This window comes from Eptesicus fuscus, chromosome 3, assembly GCF_027574615.1.
Source record: "Eptesicus fuscus isolate TK198812 chromosome 3, DD_ASM_mEF_20220401, whole genome shotgun sequence".
Lineage (NCBI taxonomy): Eukaryota > Metazoa > Chordata > Mammalia > Chiroptera > Vespertilionidae > Eptesicus > Eptesicus fuscus.
Window position 1 is genome coordinate 28,642,392 of NC_072475.1, and position 21,982 is coordinate 28,664,373.

The window sequence follows — 21,982 nt, forward strand, 5'->3', positions numbered from 1 at the left end:
CTTACATAAGATCTACTGGCAGAATAATTAAGTAATCAATAGCATATAAAGAATATTAAATATCAGTTCACTCATCACCATACTATAAAATTTAGAACATCATAATTTTTTCACATGTCTCAAAACCATTAATTTTAATTATGCCTTCTGCCTATATAAACTTACTGAGAAATAAATGGAAATTTCTGTTTCGTTTCCTATCTGGTTTTTAAATCCTGGCTTCTTATAATTAACCCTATCTCCATAAGCAACTATTTTAATGATATCCAGAGGAAAATTTCTAGATAAAAGCAGGTAGAAAAGACTCGCTTTTCATTGTTCTAATATAAGAATGGAGATCAATGAAAGACACCTCTACAAACGGGAAGATTTGACTTTAGCATCAGAGCCATTCTATAATAATAAAAGCATAATATGCTCATTAGACCGGACGTGCTTCTAGACGTCCTTCTGGACAACCTTCTGGATGAAGCCCTGGCTGTGAGGTCCAAGGCAAGCCTCTGCGAGGGCCGAGCCCCTTGCATGAATTTCGTGCATTGGGCCTCTAGTTCTATAATAAAGAGAGGTTCAATAACAGAGATGGCGACCGTGAGATGGTGATTATTCATATAATTATTATGAACATCCATAGAAATTATTCAAGAGGAGGCCGGGGGTATGCTTCTCTCAAGGCTGTCTCAGGAGTTAGTTTCATAGACTTCTACTATCTCAACTTCGCTATTGAATTATTGAAGGTTAATATGCATGTGAAAGAAATGTTCACTTCTACAAACAATTAAAATATGCAATTTAAAACAATAATGAAAGATCATGGCAACAGTTTTAAGACGTTGACAGCATTCAGTGTTGGTTCAGAAGGCAGCCATTCTCATATACGCTGGAGAGAGAGCCCATGTGTAGGGGCAGCATTTTAGCAAGATGACCCAAGGGCCTTTAAAACTTTTCACTCAGCAACTCCACCTCAAAGAATTTGTTCTAATGTTGAATTCAGCTCATTGCTCTAACAATTGCATATGAAGGTATTTAAAGAAATGTTTCCCCAGTTAAAATTTGTAAACAGTCTACATGTTTGAAAAGAATGGTTAAAAAGCCACAAGATACATTTCTAGGGACTCATTAATGAGTGTTGGTGTCTGTGGACACTCATATTAAAAATACAGAAGTAAACTTGCTGTATATTTTTGGAGATAAAACAGATTATAAATTATGTATACTAAATCATCATTTTTATACACTGCACATTTATTTATTAGCATAAGTATGCCCAGAACAAGCCAGGAGAGTGAAATTCCTAAGTGTTAGCAATGGCTTTGCTACAGGTGATATCTCTTTACCTTCTTCTTCTTGCTTATTTGTATTTGCAAATTTTCCCTAATGAACATGTATTACTTTTGTATTAAAAATATCCTAAGGTTATATTTTCTAAATTATTTTGTGTGCATTTTTCTAGATTAATTTTGTGTGAATTCAGAAACCAAATATTGCCATAAATTAAGAAAAATACATATCCACTGTAGTTTTTGCTGCCTATTTTATACTTTAATTTATTTCTTCCTCTTTTTTTCATTTTCTAATGGTAATTTTTGTAGAACCTAAGGAAGGGCAAAATCTATTTCTCTGCATCAATTGTTAACTTAGCATTAGGACTTCCTTATTCTTTGAAATTCTATATTCATCTTCATTTCCCCAGGGCTAAGTGGAAAATGACATTTAAACACCTACCTACTTCTCAGACATAATATTATAAAATACCTTCAGCACTATGGGAAACTGGTATGCATGTATAAACCAGAAGAAAACCTATGCCAAGGTTTTTATCCTGGGGAAAAAATCTTAGGTGTTAAAATGAGAACACAGTTTTAAATTTTTAAATTGTTTTCTTCATTTTGCCTGCTTCTCCCATTTTTTATTGGATTTTTCTTTTTGCTTCTCCATCTTTCTTACTGTTTAACTCCTCCATTAAACATACCCATGCCTGCATATACATATACAGAAAGTGTTCCCCCCTTCATCTCTTTAAATTTCTTTACATATTTTTTTCATATTTTTGCATATGGACAAGAACTGGTGTGATCCTCTCCTAGGATTTAATCTGATTAAGAAAACAGCAGATTCTTTAGAATAATCTTAGGAAGAAAATAATCTGTAATCTCTTCAACATTGGACAGAGGCCATGAAAAACATTTTACAGCTGACAATGACATTGCACCTGTATGTTTTCCACACAAACCTCCTGCGAGAGGTAAGGGATGTACCTGACAGTTACTTCTGAGGATACATTTTTTACCTTTTTCTCTCAATCTGTTTAATAATTCTTAAATGACATTATTCTATACTATCTCATTACTGAAAAGTCTTAAAATCATTTCAATCCAGTCATTCAAATTAGTTAAAGGCATAATTTTAAAGATCACAGGTATTTTTTGGTGCATTGTTATTTGACAAGATATAGTACAATAGAGATAACTTTGCTTCTTACTGCTGGAAATTTCTCCCAGGGCCTACAGAAACTTACAACTAAAATGAGAAAATCACTCTGCTGTGCACGTATCTAATCTGGAAGAATACAAAGCTCTAGGTTTAAGAGAAATCTGTGAATTTAGAAACCTATGTATAGCACTAATTTTCATAACACAAAGTGTCATACAACAATAGTAAATGTAACAAGATAAGATAGAAGTCAAGAAAGAAGTAAATAGTTCAAATTGCTATTTTATAATTCTAGGGAAAGACTGATTTAAAAAAAATAATAACAGTTTGTCACAAGAAAGGGAAAATTAATATATTGGCTGAAGTACTCTTAAACAGGAATCTATAACAATTGCCTTTATTCTTTTAGGGGTGTGATAGGAAGAGAAACAATGATCTATCTGTGTGATCCTGGGTAACTTTATTTCCTGATCTATAACATTGTGTTGGATAGCTGGGTGGGGACATTTTGTCATATCGAAAGTCTTTCCATTTCCAGGATTCTATTAGTGTACAGGATTGGTCAAGCTATATTTCTCAATTGAAAAGATCATTCTGCTTGAAAGTAAAATGCCACTTGACATTTCAGCATGCCATAATTCAAGGAAATAGAAGAACAAATACCAGAATGTAATTCAGTGCAACAGAAAGTTTTAAAGGGGCTTTGTTTCCCCTTCTATTTCCCTGTCAGCAGAAGTCGAAAAGGTCTGAAAGCAAAATAACTAATTAAGAAGTAAAACCTGTCCCCATATTCCTGAAGCAGCTCCCAAACCAACCTGGTGAAACCCAGGCCAACCACCTTTCCAGGACATAAACAGGCCAAATGGGCAATAACATCAGAGAGGAGAGGAGGCGTTGGTGTTCACTGAGGCCCACTCCAGAGAGAGTGGAGGGGAAGCTTCCCCTTCACTTCTAGCCTGCATTCACCCAGTCAGTCAAGGAGTTTAATGTGTGTTGTCTGTGGAAATCACGAGAGGGACACAGGCTCATTAATGCCTGCCAAAGTCTACAGGCAAAAAGCTGCGGCTGGAGCTACCCAGGTGAGTAAGGTTAGAGGGGACCACCAGGGAGTAGTTGGTGTGGCAAGGATGCGTGAGCTTTCTATTGGCCAAGCAGACGTTAGCCCTAGAGGAGTTGTGCAAGAGGGAAGGCCTGCCGAAGCAGGTATACTGTAACAGAAACACACTGTGGCGTGAATTTCCAAAGGTCACCCCAACTGGGGGGCGGGGAGGGGTAGAGCCACCGGAGACTGGCCAAAGATGCCTTGATTTGTGAATGTGCAATGCTGAGGTCTCTGAGTGGGGTCCTCAAAGAACTCACAAAGGTGCCCCCTTCATGTAAATTATGGACCTTAATTAATAATAAAGGATCAATATTGATTCATCAATTGTAACAAATGGACCACATTAATGCAAGACACTGGGTGGGGTAAGGTGGGGTATGTAGAAACTCTGTGCTTTGTGTGCAATTTTTCTACAATCCTGTATGCGTATGGTAAAAAATGTTCATTCAGATTAAAGAAAATACAATGAATAAAAGCATCCTTTCAAAAAAAATAATAGTTGTTTCATGTGAAAGGTAAAATGAAGAGAGCATGGGTTAGCAAGACTACAGGAAACAAAAGAAATAACTGAAGCTGCCTGGCATGAGAGAGGAAGAGGAATGTAACAGTGGGATCTAGCAGAGTGGTGCAGAGAGAAGAAAAGGCTGGAGAGCATGAAAGGAAAGGCCAGAAGCAGTCAAAGGAGTTCATGTCTAATAATCAAAGCTGATCTCGTTCAACTTCTGTCATAGAAACTTCTGTGAAAGTTACCAAAACCAGGACTAAAATCCGGCATACATTCTGAGACAGATACATATATGTATACACACACACACACATATTGTTTTTGAGGAAAGGCAAGTTTCCACATGTAGATTGCTGATAGAGCAGAAGCAAAGGACTGGAAGACACTGAAGAGAAATCAAGAATTCAATGAAGGCAAGAAATCAGAACCACATATAACCCTGAGGACATACATTCTCCCCCCGTCACACACAAACCTATCGATCCCCCCAATTTTATAAAAATCTCAAGGTCATCATTGGACATTGCACAGAGTACACAAGGAGTTTGGGCCAATCTTACCTAGATCTTATCTAGACACCAGTTGACATCTTGGTAACACTTAAAATTACTTACTTGTATGTTGACTCATCTTTGTCTTTTTTATCAAGTAGAGAATGTTCTAAACATGATTCCTCCTTAGAAAGTGAAGCAGTTTCCCTTATGCTTTCTTCTTGAATCTCACTTTCCATCAAATTATTATCCTTCTTAGGGAGAGAAAAACAGCTTTCAATTCGCCAATGCTTTGCCTATAAAAACAAAGAGATTTATATTTTATTATTTTCTTCCTTGAATATTCATATGCTACACTATGAATTAAAGTCCCGGGGACACACACAATAAAAGAATAAGACATGGTTTCTGTTCTCCAGAAACTTAGTCTTATAAGGGAGGATAAGACACATACATGTAACTTTAATAAAGGTAGAAAGTGAGTCATAGAAACAGAAATTCCCTGAAAAGATAATAATGAACTACAAAAAATTGACATTCTTGCTTTAAAATCCTGAATAGCAAGATGTATATTTACTAAAAAGAAAAACAAAGCTTTCGTTGAAGAATTGTCAGAGTTAATTTTTAATACAACTACTTTCTTTTCATCTTATTTCTTAAAATATTGAGCACTCTCCTCCCCCTGAAAATATATGTAATATAATAGTTTTCCAGATCTTGGCTATAATTCTTAATATGTATCCATATACCCAAATGACAATACCAATGACAATCTATTTTATATTTTAAATATAGGATCCACTTCCTTGTCTTCTATCAATTCACATTGTATACACAGGAACGCACCAGAGAACATAGCCAGAGTGATAGAAAGGTAACATCAGGCATCCCCCAGGATGTCTGACTGACCTACAAACCGATAACCTTGCCAAAAGGGCATACAAAGTGAAATGCTTACAGAGGCCAGGAAGACAATGTCAAAGTATGAACCAAGGCTCACCTAAGACGATCAGCGGCAAATGAGACTCGGCCTTACTGAGTTAGAGAGAATTCATTCTACAGGTACTCTCAGGGAATGACATGCTCTTTTTCAAGAGAAGCAAGAAATCTGGATCTTATATGAAATGTTTTCATTTTTAAATGAGGGCAACTAAATCAAATGTTAAACACTGGGAGAATAGGAACAAAGTCACTGGCCCCCAGATCAGGAGGAGGAGAGGTACCAATAAAAGAACTCCGCACAATCCAACTGTGGTGGGTGCTTAAGGAGAGGCACTGAAGAACTGCACACAGTGTCTAATTTCTTTCTATACCACAATCACCTGACAGTTTCCTGGGATAAATGTATCTTGTGGTTAAATCATCTCCACTCCCATTTCTCCAACTCTATAAATAGACATACAAAACCACTTACTTTTACAAATCTAACTTGAAAAGCAATTTCCGATCAATAACTATGTTGTAAAAGTGATTCACGGTGATTAAAAACACTTCTTTCATGAAATATGTAGGATCACATTGCATTAAATTTTAAACACTTTAATCAGACTGTATGTGATTTGAAAATTAAGTTTTAACATGGGAAATTAAAATATATTAATGCTTTCCTCCTGTTTTATAACTGCTAACCCAGAATTAATTCAACTAAAAGACAAATGTGAAATTCAAATGTAGGGCAAAAAGGCAATATGCTTTACAAAGCAAGTTTGTGCAGCAAAAATTGTTCTGATCCTAGTTATATTTACCAAATGGCTCTCCTTATCTACATATTTCCATCTGCCTCCCATATCTTACTGTAAAAGGGTGTCTCTTTTTTACACACTTGGAGAAGGACATTCACTGTTACTATTCTCCAGTATCTGCTATTTTTCTGTTTCCATCCTTCCTCTCTCCCTTCCCCTTTCCTGCATTAGTCGCCTGTATCCCTTGGGACAAGCAGCACCCTTATTCAAGACAGTTTGATTTTTTTAAAAAGGTCTTAAAAACACCTTTAACAGCTCAAGCAGAAGGGACTAGAAAGCACAGCTGTCCCTGCTTTGCCAGACTTTACTTTGTAAAACTACCCCAACTCTGGTGACTCTTTTTCTGTCTTCAACAGCAGGAAAAAAAAAATTCATGCAGATTTGGGGGGCTGATGTCCTTCAAAATACAAAAGACTTTACAAAACAACTAAGGAAAAAATATCAAGGCATAAAAATGAACAGTTTACTAGCACATACTTCTTAATTAAAATAAAATTTAGATACAGACTTTGTTTGATGGGCACAGTTCTTATGGCACCCACACATACGTAGAACAGTGTTATTTTTGCTTCAACCCCATCTGGGAAACTTATATTCCAGATGTCACCCGCTTGATGATGCTTGATTACCTGTCATTCTAACCTCACCTCATCTCATGTGAACCCATGGGGCCTGTCTGTACAGCAATGTTGGCATTGCATTAACTTCTCAACTGCCCGAAACTGCCTTCCACCTCTTTGTGTGTTCAGAATGCCAGCGTGCCCCACTCTGTCTCACTCACTACACACCTACGCACACTCGTTTGATTCCCACTCAGATGCTGTTCTATCTGAGAAAGTTCAGCACATGCCTCATTTGCAGAGCAGAAGAGACGATGCAGCTCTTGAGCGTTACACTGAGACTCCCAGGGTACCCGGCCAACCGTGGGTCCACCTCCCCAGATTATTTTCTGACTTACCCTCACCCTTCACGTCCTGAAGGGCTGTACAGAATTCTTTCCACACAGGTTGACATGATCAAACTGACTTCACACATAGAGCAACAACAGCCTTTGTCTTCCAACACGAAGAGAACCGCTTTGTACTCTCACGGCATGAGAATGGCACCCCAGGTGGCTGAATGGAACCAAGCCAACCAGCCAGACAGAAATGAAAGTGTCTCTGTAACCTCACACCACCATGTTCAAACAGTACTGGTTGCAACAGATCAAACCAAGATTTTGTTCCCAAGAGCACAAAAGGAACAGGAGCAGAGGTCCCATAAAAACAAACTGAATAAAGAACCGAAATGGGAGAAGATGAATGGTTCCTTTCGTCCATTCCCCCACTTTGGTATTTTTCCCTCTACAAATGAGAACTTACTTACATGGGAGCACGGGGTTAAAAGCCTGAACTCTGACATACGCCAGCTTGAGTTAAAAGCAAAACTCTACCATGTATTAGCTTCTGTGAGCTCTGTACCTCTGTTTCCTCACCTGTAAAACAGTACTCATGAAAGTTCTTCCATAATGGATGGGCAATTGTGAAGATTACATTAGATTATTCATATAGAGACCTTAGAACAGTGCCCCGGGAACACAGGCAAAACTCAACAAATGTTAGCTATTATTATTTTCACAAGAGTAAACCAGATGATGAAGAGCAAGGTTTGTTTTTTCTAAAATGTTCTATTTGATTACCGTGATTATTACTTGATAGTTAGAGTCATCTGTTTCATATTAATATTCTCCACATTGTATTTTTACTCAATTTTGAAATGGAAAGAATCCACTTATTTTAGAGGAGAATTTTTTTCTCAAAAATCCTGGAACACGTTTAGCTGCACAGACCATCTTTCCCTGTCTCTGGTGTCCTGTCCGCCACTGGATGGAACTGCCATGGTTAATGGTAAACAGGACGAGAGATGCCTAGAGCTACAGCTCCAGAATGGAAGTCAGTTCTTTCGTGACTAATGAACATCAACAGCTGATGAGATTCAAATGGAAATCAGCCCAAGTTCATACTAAATGTCAAGTAAATACTAGAATAATAAACAAGCAATATTTCTACCTGACCGAAGATGTAGACAGGTGCGCCGCAGACATCCGTCACACAAACGCTGCAGTCTGCGGAGCACGAGATAATCAGCGAACTGCCACCCGGCTCGCACATCTCTAAGGAACTTATCTGGTCTTCGTGCGGTTGGAACGATCTTATCAGAGTTGGGGCCTGTGTGGTTTTGCTCTTACTAGAATTGAGACAGTAGTCCTGAATGAAAAGAAATGCCAGCATTTTAAAGAGTCCAAATAGGAAATTATCACAGTGACATAATACTTCTTTTCTAAAAAGTCTGATACAGGAATGAAAAGTAGGTCCATTTGGGAACAATAATCTGTGATCCAAATGCAAAAGAATAGTTCATGATAACAGAGGTTAGAAAAATGACACTAACATTCAAAAAAAGGTTTCTACCTGATCTAACTAACTTGAAAAATTGAAAGAAAGGAAGAAGGGGGAGAGGAAAGATGAAAAAAAAAACACACTGAAAAGTAAACACACTGATAACAGGGGAACTTTATCACATATAGGTAGTCACATATTATACAACTTTATAATATTATTAGAAAATTGATGAGGTAATCAGTGACACAAAAATCCTACATTAATTCAGGATGACAATAATGTTAGGTGAAGGACCAGTACTCCTTTTAAATTATGTTTAAAGTCTTGTTTCGAAGAAGGTATATCCAAATTATCTATGCTCTAATGATGCTGCAGTACCTTACTGACAATATTGCATTTCTAAATTGGATGATTGACTTGAGTATATGTTAAGAGAAGATTTTTAATACTAAGGAAAATCTGGTTTTCTCTATAAATTATTTAAAAGAAGTCTCTGAAAAAAAATAAAAAATAAAAAAATAAAAGAAGTCTCTACTCAATACATGTAAATGTTTCCTTTAAAATACTCAGACTGTCAGGGGATCACCTTGTAAGTTATATAAATAGTCTAACCACTATGTTATACATCTAAAACTACTATAATATTGATTGTCAATGGTTATTTAAAATTTCTTTTAAATTAAAAATAATTGCTATAAAAATAAATAAAATACTCAGAATGAATATTTCTTCTTTTATCTAGGAAACAGACAAGACTAGATTCCTAGTTATCTGCAACAAAAAGCAGTCAAAAATAATAAAGTGGATGTAGACTGTTTTCAAATCACCTCTATATTCCAGATTTTTAAACATCCATCAAGATCTCCTGTGGCGAGGTATCGATTCAGTTTATCAGTAGCCATAATAATAGATCCAACTCCACTATGAGCCAAAAATTCAGCCAGAAGTTGTTTCTTAAATGTGTCCCAGAGTCTGACATACCCAGATCCTCCACATGACACCAAGTTAGCACCTCCTGACAGGAAAAGAATCACCTAGTTAGGAAGCTGTGACTACAATGATTACAGAAACAACTTCAGTGGCTTCCCTGTGAAAGCATGGCATTGTAGAGGTGGGTAGCCCTGAGATCAATTCTCAGCACTTTAATTCTCTCAAATATCCAATTGAGATAACCCTATGATAACTTCACTGGGTTATGTTGAATATTAAATGAGATAGGATATATAAGATGCTCCATTAAATTTAGTTCCCTTTCCTTCATTCATTATTTTGATATTATTTGGGTTTTTAAAATTTAGACAGAATTAATTTATTCCTTCAAATAAACTTATAAGACATTAATTGCAATTTGATGATAATTTGATTACATAAAACCCAACTTTTTTCATAACGTATTGGACACAAATACCAAAGAAGTAAAGCTCCTTATGCATAGATCTGGCTGCAAAATGTAGCAATAGCAGCATAATCATTGATTTCTCTGTATAGTAGCATGCTTACGCTGGAGGCTAAGACTGACAAGCAGTTAGCATAATTATGCAAGAAGTCCACTGGAAGGCTAATGGACTTTGATATTCAGCAAGGGTGAAAATCAGCGTAATATTGCCCTGCTTTTGGCTGAATGGCTGAAGGCAATCCCCTAACAAAGTGGTCAGAAAACTGCAGCTCGCGAGCCACATGCAGCTCTTTGGCCCTTTGAGTGTGGCTCTTCCACAAAATACCACAGCCTGGGCGAGTCTATTTTGAAGAAGTGGCGTTAGAAGAAGTTTAAGTTTAAAAAATGTGGCTCTCAAAAGAAATTTCAATCGTTGAACTGTTGATATTTGGCTCTGTTGACTAATGAGTTTGCTGACCACTGCCTAACCTGATAATCCTTTTATTGTTTACCAGACTTTACCATTGATATGCCTGTTTGCTTTGCTAAAGGGCAAATGTGTATTCTAGTCTAGTAAATAAAAGCTCATGGGCCCTGACCAGTTTGGCTCAGTGGATAGAGCGTTGGCCTGTGGATGCAAGGGTCCTGGGTTTGATTCAGGTCAAGGGCATGTACCTTGGTTTCGGGCACATACCCAGTAGGGAGTGTGCAAGGAGGCAGCTGATCGATGTTTCTCTCTCATCGATGTTTCTAACTCTCTATCTCTCTCCCTTCCTCTCTGTAAAAAAATCAATAAAATATATTTAAAATAAATAAATAAATAAAAGCTCATGGGTCCGGGCTTTCAGAGAACCTCTCCACTAAAGAGTAAAGTCTCCGCCTGGCTCCCCCATGCCTTCTGGCTCCCCATGTCTTCTAAATTTATATTTCTTGTCTAGCATATTCATTTCTGTGCAGCCCCTTTTCCAGATCCTGAATCCTTGCTGCAAAAGGTTGTGGCATTCACAGCTTAGAATCCTATTTATGAGCTTATTTTTACATTTTTAATCAATAATTTATTGTAAGCTCTTATGAGACACTTTTTTGGTTCATAGGCCTAGAACTAACCTTTCATTTTCCATTTGTATATGCTTTGTAGAAGCGCTTTATCTAAATTATTCTGTGGCAAAGTTCCTATTATTATTTGATAAATCTGTAGATGACTTTCAATTTGCTTCACAAATGTACTGCCGATTAACAATCATATCTGTTTAAAGTAGAAATAATAGCATGTAGCTGCTTCAGTGGAAACAATTTAGGAACACTGATAACATTAAGAAGAATTAGTCTGGAGAGCAATTTCAGGATAATAGTTCATATTGTGAGTATAAGTGAGTTCCAGAAAATAAGAAGTTTTAGAATATGTTTCAAAGTCTACTCTAAATATTCCACGGTGCTTTTAAAGCTTTATAGGATTATAACTGTCAGTTTTAATGTTGAAAAATTTTATATGAAAATCATGCTGATTTTCTACTTATAAATTGAATATAAACAAACCAATATAGAAAACATAATGCAGCCCAGGCAGTGTGGCTCAGTGGTTGAGAGTCGACCTATGAACCAGAGGTCATGGTTTGATTGCGGGCCCAGTGTGGGGTGTGCAGGAGGCAGCCGATCAATGATCCTCTCATCATGGATGTTTGTATTTCTCTCTCCCTCTCCCTTCCTCTCTGAAATATATAAAAATATATGTATATATTTTTAAAAAGAAAACATGGTTCAGATATGTTGTTTTAAACATATAACACATATATGTCTAGATTCCTAATGTTAAGAAAAAGCACTTTTAACATATATATATTAGATAAAAAGTAAAAAATATACATTATTCTCAAAGGGATATTTTTATTTTGGGTAAACACAGGCTGAATCAACACTAAAATAACATAGCCATTGAAGACAGAGGAGAAATTAAGAAAATGTGTATTTCATCTGTATTCTATTAAATAACTACAGTAAATCATGTGGCAGCACCCGTGTTCGCATACCTCTCAGCAGAAGCTCTAACCAGGACTCTGATGCACAGCTGGTAAAGATACCCAAAGTGTAAGTTCCTCTCCAAATTATTAAGAAAAAAAAGTAGGCAGTTATTTTAAATTTTTCTATTGCCTCCAATCTCCAAGTTTCTCACTATTTGCTCCCAGCCCATCTGAACCAGGTGCCAGTGCTGTCAGCCTCGGACTCCCGCGTTCTGCTGCATGTAGACCTAAGCTCACCTCATATATTTGGAGCATTTTTCTTCTTTTTAATTTTTTGAAATTAAATTTATAGGGCTGGCATTGGTTAATAAGATTGTATGGGTGTCAAGTGTACAATTCTATGATATATCATCTGATATTGCGTATTTCTTACTGTGCCTCTGTCCTACCAAACCTCTTTATGCCATGGCTCGAATACCAATTCTGATTGTTGCCCATATTAAGTAGCTTGCCAGAGTTTTTCTCACTCTGATTCAGGCGTAAGCAGTAATATATATATTGCTGATGGCGTCCGGTCTGGTTCCTATTCTGGGACCCATCCTCCTGAACCATAACCTTATTTGCGGACAAGGCCTCCCGTGGCCCAGTACCGACTGTCAGCTAGGCACAGTCGAACTCTCTACAATGCTTAGGTACAATTAGTTTGAATTCTCTTTATTGCACCCTTTCCCAACATTTTACAATAGATCAAAGCACTCCGCAGTCAAAATATAAGTATACAGCTTACCTGTCGCTGCAATGTTTTTTCTTGCTTCAAGGAAGCAAAGCCTCATCACAGCATTATCGCACTCAGTGCCAGTCTCATAGGAGCTGGCTCCCAGGGTAGCCTGCTCTGCTGTGGGCCGGCTGGAGCAGCTCCTCCCAGCACGGAGGAGCTTTTGAGGCTCTATATTTGTGATAGAGACAAAGCCAGGTGTCTTAGTGAACAGAAACATCTGCTTTTCAAACAAATGCTTATGAACAACAACAGGCCCACTTCATCCCAGTCTCAGATGGCCCCATCAAGTCTCAGAATAGGTTTCCACTCAAAATCCATCCAGCCTTCTGCTATTCACTTTCTCAACCCCAACTTGAAGGATTGTTTGATTGCCTTTGTGTTTGCATATTCCATACACACTTACAGAGTTTTCCCTTGATATGAATTCATAAGTACCTTATTTTGTAGTCACATCTTAGAGATCTTGATATATTCAAGATAAATGCGATTCTATTATCATAGCATTTTCAGCTTACTAATCATGAATATTAATCTTGCAAATAATTTAATAAAGATGAGACATAATAACTATTTAAACATATTTAAATAATCATTTTAGCAATGTTATTTATTAGTGAGTTACCTTGGAAAGGACATTCCTAATGGGATTTTGATTATTTCATGACACTATCTCCGATCTACATTAATAAAAACTAGGGATATTCATCTTAGAATGTATGAATAGTCTTCACACATTTATGAAAAATCTATACAGAAGTATCTTCAAATTTTTAAGGCAAGAAATCTATAGCAATGCCTCTCGTGTCTTTTAGAAACTTGATGCTATCTGCTTTTCCTTCTTTTCTACCTCTATGTTTTAATTGTCACCACAGTTAGGTTTGCTATAAGACCAATACGGTGCCCTCCTGAAGGCCGATGTAGAGGAAGAGGCAGAATTCCATCCTCTCCATGGAGGGTTCAGATGAGCCCTAATAGTTAGCTCCTTATACATAAAGCAGGTCAGAATTTGGGACCTGCAGGCTACTAAGTCCTAAATCTCTTAACTGTGTTTCTTTACTCTGATCAAATCAGTCCCTCAACTTTTCACACACAAAAACAAAAACAAAAACTGTATCTTAGTCTTTTCCTAGGATCCAATTCAGCCTTTGTGAGTTTATCCAATTGAGACAAGAGAACTGTGCTGGGCCATGAGAAATGACATATTCATTACTCGAATAAATTAGTCTAAGGAAGAACCTTTAGTATCTAACAAAACTAAAATAAAATGTGAAAGGGAATTGTCAAGACATTTTGCTTAAGTATAAAATATTCATGTGCTCTGCTAACTTCCCATAAAATACAATATACTCCCATCTAACGCTCCCACAAGTTTCTAAAACAAGAAATAATTTAAGATTTCCAGGTGCCATAATATTTGATACAAGCTCTAGACTGAGCCTGAGCAGCCAATCAAGTGCACATGAGTTCCCATTTTCTTACCAAGGGGTACCCAAGGTTCACTCAAAGGCAATTTGGTGAAGTTTATTGGCAACAACTAAACTAGATAGAAATGAGAGGCCTGCTCCCTGCTGTCAGTAATTCAGAAGCACCGATATAGTGTAAAGAGAAAAAAATGGCATGCCAAGGAGAATTTGCTAAGCCAAGTAAATCTCAAGGATTTTTTAAAGTCACTTTGACAAGACAACGATATCACTAATCCCTTGCGCTTATAGCCAATCATCTATAATTTAGGAGCAAGCTGCAACAGTACATATATAAACAACCAGGCCTGCTGTGGCTTGACTCAGCCACATTATTTTAGTTTCAAACTTGCACTCACCTGATTTTGATTGTAGCAGCCTCTGGTAATCGGGATGAAGGACGTAGTGAGCATTTTCTGTGCTGTTGTTCCACAGAACAATTTCCCCATCATAACTCCCTATATAAACCAGCATGGAGAACATAAATTGCCAGAAAGTTAGAGGAATATGAGCGACAGCAATGAGAAGAAGTCATTAGTATAATAGCTTACATGGAATCTGTCACGTAGTAGGTACTCATCTATTTTTGGAGACAAGTGAATAATACAATTAGTATTTTTATTAAAACTTAGAACTTACGATCTTCAAAACATATGTATGCATTAAGTGTGATAAAAATTACTCTATCTTTTTATTTTAGAGAATAAGGGCTTTGCAATTAAACAACTTGAGTTTGAGTCCTCATTCTGTCACCTCCTAGCTGTGCAACCTTGGGCAAGTTATTTAATTACATGACGCCACAATTTCCTCACCTAAAAAATTGGGTTAAAATTGTATTTCTTAGGGTTGGTGTGCAAAATGAGAAGTACCTAGAATAGTGCCTTGCATATTATAAGTGCTGAAAAAGAGTTCATAATTATCATACCTTTTTTATGGAGTGAGGGCAGCCAAATCAAGTTTCTCTAGGTTTGTTTCCCATATCTCTTCTTTGATGCCCGTGTCTTCTTTTCATTCCCTCCCTCCTGTATTATTTGTTGCATATTACTTTCTCTAATCCTAAAGTTTTCCCTGCAGAAAGTCTTTTCTTACTGCTCGACACAGAGAACATAGAAAAACCCAACTACTGAGGCTAAGTCTGACCAAGTCTCTGCTCTCAGCAGCTCAATGAGGATAGCTCCCTCCTGAGCAGAGTGTCAATAACCAGTAAAGAGCACAGGGGAAAAGCTGAGTTTGAGTGGGGTGTACATACGGTGCCTTTCTTGGGATTTGGAGAGAAAAGAGAGTAATACATACTAAGTCCTGTCCTGTCCTGGGGAGAGCCACCTGTGCAACTCATAAATTGGCCAAGGATGATATATTTCCACAAATAGCTATCCATCAGAGCACCCATCTTCTCCTATGATTTTGAAATGTCCTGCTCTCAAAGGGCTTAAACAAACATTTGCACATAGGACTGATGGGATGAGAATGAATGAAGACATTATCTCTTCACCAATTACAGTGGTATTTTATGACACTTCAGAATAACAGCTCTACAGCCTTACAGATTACTTGTTTCCATTATCCTCCAGTATGAGCTACTCCCTGCAGGGTGGACTTCCAGCAGCTATAAAGCAAATTGAATAGCAGTGTTGGCTGTGCTGGAAGGTAATCAGGAAAGTCCTAAAAAAAAACACTGCAACTTTAAGTGTAGATAGATCAGTAAACTTCATATTGCAACACTTCATAGCTATCCTGGCTTTTTTCCTGTAAGCTTTCATTCCTCTTAATCAATGACATTTTTTATTCTAAAAAAAGAAAAAAGAGTAGGCTGTCAAAATATGGGCTTGTTAATTTCATGGTGCGATCTGCCTTTATAAATTGTTTTCTTTGGCCAGAAATGATATAATAATGACTGTTTCTCCTTAATATGTCACATCAAAGTCTGTCCATGGATCCTTTTAAGAGCTTAAATTTGTCGACATTTTATGAAGCCAGTCTTTAACCAATATCACTTTGACTACATTGCGCCAAAGGGTTAATACATTCCCATTATAAAACATCTGAGTGCCACAGAAGTGTGATCTGTATCCAAGAGCCCTAATGCTGCTCCTGGAAAAAGGACAATAAAAATAAAAGTTAACATTAACGCCCAGCTGGTGTGGCTCAGTGATTGAGCATTGACCTATGAACCAGGAGGTCACAGTTCAATTCCCTGTCAGGGCACATGCCCAGGTTGCAGGCTCGATCCCCAGTAGGGGGCGTGTGGGAGGCAGCCAATCAATGATCCTCATCATTGATGTTTCTATCTCTCTCTCTCTCCCTCTTTCTTGCTCTCTGAAATCAATTTAAAATTTTTTTTAAAAAGCTAACATTTACTGATGAGTTTACTGTGTGCTAAGCACTGAGGTAAGCCCTTACACAGATTATCTTATTCAATCTTCACTATAAAATAAGATATAGATACACTGTTGTTAGCCCTGTGGCACATAGAAACTGATCTAAATAACTTGCCCAATACCATGAGTTGCAAGTGGTGAAAATAGGATCTAAAGCCAGGTAGCCAGGCTCAGGTGCCCTGGAAATAAGGGCCAAGAGTAGCTTTAAATGAAAAAAAAAAAAAAAAAATGTGCTTCTTCAAAAAATCTAATCACTTTGCAGTTGGGAAAAGTTTTTTATGTTTGTTTGTTTTTTGTGTTTTTTTTAAGTGAGTGAGCTAAAAGAAACCAAACTTTCACCATTGATTGTCAAGTGAAGGTTTAATTAACCTGTAGCAAGCGTTTGTGGAGGTAAAAATGCAGCACAAATGATATCATCCCGGTGCTGTATTCCTCCTTTCCATTCCTCCGGGTGGATGAAAAACTGATTGAAGTTCTGAGGGCGAAACACAGTAATAGCCCTAGTAAAAAGGATATAAAATTTAGCTGGGGATCTAAAAATAATAGAGATATTGAGTAGCTGTTGTCCACGTGGGCAGTGTGACTTGAGAGTTCTAAAATACTACACTATCCAAAATTTAATCCTCACATGACATCTATTATACTGAACTCCCCACATTAAATTTTCTCTTGGATACTCTCATTAAATTCTCTGGTAAATTATAAATACTTAGTATTAAAAGGTTAATTATCCTTTCACAATCATTAATACCAAACATGTATGCATTTATCAGATTAATTATTCATCACCAGAACCCTAAGGCAAAGTTTCCCTGTATTGCAGCCACTAAGAGTTTTGTGACTGTGACAACAAAAAAGGGGATGAGTCTGTGAACACATAATATTTGGTAGTTGGAACAAAACTGACAAGATTTCTTTTCATCAGAGCATCCAGGACTTGTTAACATACCCTGAGGCATTTCCCAGACTTACTTGGCCACAGAGTCCTTTCACATACAGCGTCTTGAAGAACTACCAGTTGTGGAATACACTTGGAAAATGCCACACAGGTACAGATACGTTTTGAACAGAAATAATCATTTTAAGAAGGTCAGTATCTTGGGGTCCTGATGGTGAATTTGAGGACAGGCTAGGATGGGCAAAGAATGAAATGCCTGGTGCTTGATAGGGAAGTGAGGAGCACAAAACTGTGAGGGCATTAATTGCCACCCTGTTCCCCCTTGATTTGGACTCTGGCTACCAGCCTATACTAAGCCTTTCCCTCCTTCTGAAGCCACACACAGCTCACTGAGCATCTCCCAGAATCTTCCTTCTATTCCCACAGCTCTGAAGGTTTCCCAATTGTCCTATCATTGTAACTCCTTATTCTCTGATGGATGTGGCTTTCTCATCCTATAAACTATTTTGTTTCTAGTATGTCTTGCTTCTCTTCTTGCCTCCCTGACTTTCACTCCCTATTCTCTATTTTCCCTTCCTTTTTTTTCTCTCCTCTTTTAATCTGGACATTCCTTATTGTCATTCTTCCAATCCATCTCTCTACTCAAAAGAGCTTGTTGAGGAATTTTATAAACCACCATGAGCTCCAATCTCACTTATAAATGGTTCTTAAAACTCCCTTCATTTATTACTTTTTCCAGTGTTGAATAGTTCTCCCTTGCCAGTTGGCAGTTGCATATAATGCTCACATTGGCAACATAGCAAAAATCCAAAGTTTTCATCTACCCTGCACATCAGCCCTCCTGAAATTCCCTATTTTGGTTAATAGACCATAATTTCAGCCTACTGCATGTCTTTCTCTTTCTCAGTCAGATAAAATACTCAGATACTACCTTTGTGAGCTGTTATATATTTATCTCTTCCTTTTTACTTGTAACAGCCAGTGACAACTTCCTAGTTCAGTGCTCACTACCTCATGGTTGAACGATTGTAACAGTCTCTTAACCACTTTCACTACCCACCTCTGGTACACTCTTCATCCTGCTACTAGATTACTGATTCCATTTCAGGGAGCTCTTAAAATGCATTTATTCTATAAGCATTCCTTATTTCCTCTGTGGAAGTCTCTATTCTGCAGGAAATAGAGCCATGAACATAAAATGACTAAAATGCAATGAAATGTGGTAAATGACAAGAAATTACTGATCAACTGCTATGGAATTCCAGGTATAGAAATCACAGAAGACTGAGTGGAGGGGTCATAGTGGAGCTAAACCATAATAGATGGGTAGGATTTGAAAGAGGAAGGCATTCTACACAGAGTGGGAGACAGCATGAGCAAAGTTAAAGCTCATGCTCTATTGAAAAACATTTCTAGTTTCCTACATGAAAAAAATTCAAATGTGTGGGCCTGTTATTAAAAACCCAATAATATTTGGGTCCAATAAAATTTTTAAGAATCATTTCTCTCTATTCTTCTATCCTTGCTTTTTAAAATAAAATTCGAATGTCCAACCAAATCAATGTCTAACCAAATATTTGACAGAGCTACTGGAAGCCACGGGGTATATACAGAATTCCTCCCTAAGTGTTCATTTTACTCAAAGAGTTTTGGAGAAAATATTTTTGACATTAAAATAAGGATAGATGAATTGATATAATAGAATGCAAGTTTCACCTGGACTTTAAAGATAGAATATAAGGTTTCAAATAAAGTTCTTGCTTACAGGAGCTGTTTTGAATGGTTAGGCGTATTCAGGGGCTAAATTTCCAAAGCTCACCTTTTTGGTCAATCCAAACATTCTTATTGGTCTCCTTTAAGCACCTTTCTTGTTTTCTAGGCACCCTTCATGCTTCTAACTGCTCTGTGTCACTCATGATGCATTCTTCCACCCCTATATGGATTTCCTTTCACACACAGACCCATATCTACTCATTCTCTAAGGCCTACCTTGTTCTGGTAGGCTTCCTTAATTACTAGAGTTGAAAGAAATAGCTTGCTCTTCTGACCTCTTACATTGTTCACATTTCACTTTAATAGATATTATGTAGTCTTCACTCCTCTGCTAGATTGTAAGTTCTCAGAAGCCAGAGAGCTTGTCTTATTCTGCAACCCCACAGTAGCAAGCATAGTGACATATATAGTGAGTGTTCAATAAATATTTGTCAAGTGACTGAATGAAAAATTTCTGCTCAAGTGTTGCTTCCTCAAGTAAATCTTCTCTGATGATCCTAAAGACTCCTTGAGTATCTCATCCTCACCTACATAATTTTTCTTTATTACATTATCTGTATATGATATTGTGGTCTATGTTTATTTGCCTGTTTATTTTCCATTTATTCTGCCATACATAAGGCCTAGGGGAGCAGGAACTTTGTTCCTTTCTTCATCAGCAGTTCCTAGAACAGTACCTAGAACATAATGGGCACTTAATAAATATTTTCTGAATCAATGGATAAATAATTCTATTTTTTAATAATTTAATAAATGTTCTTTTAATATGTTCTTATATCTATATATATATATATAAAAGGCTAAGTGTCAGTCCGACCGGTAGCTATGACATGAACTGACCACCAGGGGGCAGATGCTCAACACAGGAGCTGCCATGACACGCACTGGTTATTTACAAATAAATGGCACCATTGACCTGGTGCCGACAAACCAACACTCGGCTTCCCCATAGTGGGACACAGGCCCTGCCACCACCCTGGAGCGACACCCCCACCAAATCGCAGCCAACACTGTCAAGACCCCATGGAGCAAAATGCAGCCCACAGCCCAGCCCAGCCTGGAAATGGTTGCTGTGGGTGCTGGGTAATGACGTACATAGCAACACCAAGCTTCCTCTCCCTCCCTAGCAACTAGCCTCCTTGCAGTTTCTTCAGCCCAGGAACCTGACCTGCTTCATAGCAAACATTTTACACTTTAACTAAATGTCTGTGAAGCATTTTCTAGTGCCTCATCTCATTTGATCCTCACAGAAATCCTGGAGTAGATAGATAGGAGACTCGGTAGAATACTATTTTATTTTCATTAGCCAGAAAATGGAGATTTAGAAAGTTTAGAAACTTGACCCAACTGAAAAAAAGTAAGAAATGGTTGACCTTGAAAATGACTTCATGTTTTCTCACTGTGCAGAATATAGTCAAACACTGCTACAGTTAACTATTTTACCCTTTGTTCTCCCTGCATGATCTATAATAATAATCTGCTTCATGTTGATATTTGCTGCTGTGTTGCTGACAATTACCTGAAAGAGAAGTTGAGGTGCTTCACTGGGTTGAAAAAAGTTTAGCTAAATCAGAAATTAGGTCTAATTAAGCAAGTTTATTTTATATATATAAAAGGCTAAGTTAACTCGTGCATGTGTGATACATATAAAGCTCTTGCTGGCACCAATCGCACACGTGTGTGTTCATATGTCATTGTCGATCGTGAATTTGGTTGACACTTCTATTATAAAGAAAGGGCAAACAGCAATATTAAAATATTTCTTCTAATTAATTTCCTCTCAATGTGCATGACACTAGTAATAATATAAATAAGGTAATTTGCAGTTCTGAAATTACAGTTAATATCATTATAGCTCTATATGTATATACTTTTAATGTTCTCTTTAACTGTTGGTTTGATTGAAGAGATTAACCTTCAATGGAGAATGTGAAATAGGAGTGACAGAGAGTGGAGAATGTGAGGTGGGAGTGATAGGGAAGAGGTTAATCCTCTAGCTCTTCTATTATTTCTCAGCTAAAATTCAATGTCAAATATATTTTCCCCAAGATACCCATATTAACTATATGTGGTTAGGGAGTAGCACCCAAAGGCACACAATCCTTTTCATAAGATGGTGCAAAAAGAAGCACTTCTGATATTTGACCTTGTGTGTCAAAATCTCAAGAAACTAATTAGCTGCCACATTTCCCTTAACCTGAAATGACAGCTATCCTTAAAATACCTTCAGAATCCACACTGTATTTCTTACTTTGTCCATTTCAAATATAACTTTTTTAAGTTTATACTTTTGCCAAGAGTAAAATTAAAGTACATAATGAGCCAATTTTAAGGCCATTTTCAGAGTCTGAGATTGTTCTTTCTGACATTGAAGGACTTTACCAGTTCCATTTCACAACTCGTATCTGAAATCCTGAGAGTCATTGTGTCATCTTGTGAAGATGACCATATCTCTAACTCAGAATTTAAATATAATGATCAATTCTGTGAGAACAAAATTAGCTTTTCCTGTCAAGTCCAGAAAAATACTTTAAAAAAATGTTTTAAGAAACAACCTTGTAGGAAGAATGAGTTAAGAAAATATCTTTTACTAAAACTTAAATCATGTAAAAATTTTTGGAAAAAACACAATCAAGTATGTGTTCCCTTTGAGATTGTTTATCCAATTATAAGACCTATGTACTGCCTTTTAAGTTAAAAAGGGATATCTC

The 21,982-nt window shown here is 37.1% G+C and overlaps 1 protein-coding gene across 1 annotated transcript in view; it reads right to left on the reverse strand.

Annotated features, from left to right (window-relative positions):
* Window positions 1–21,982, reverse strand: part of WDR49 (WD repeat domain 49) — a 135,554-nt gene that overhangs the window by 27,980 nt on the left and 85,592 nt on the right. Inside the window, exons 10-16 of the mRNA XM_008142369.3 lie at window positions 16,970–17,100; window positions 14,582–14,680; window positions 13,515–13,522; window positions 12,772–12,928; window positions 9,479–9,666; window positions 8,319–8,516; window positions 4,652–4,824 (exon numbers count right to left, since the gene is read on the reverse strand). Coding sequence (XP_008140591.2) covers window positions 4,652–4,824; window positions 8,319–8,516; window positions 9,479–9,666; window positions 12,772–12,928; window positions 13,515–13,522; window positions 14,582–14,680; window positions 16,970–17,100 — 954 coding nt within the window. The remainder of the gene's footprint in view (window positions 1–4,651; window positions 4,825–8,318; window positions 8,517–9,478; window positions 9,667–12,771; window positions 12,929–13,514; window positions 13,523–14,581; window positions 14,681–16,969; window positions 17,101–21,982) is intronic.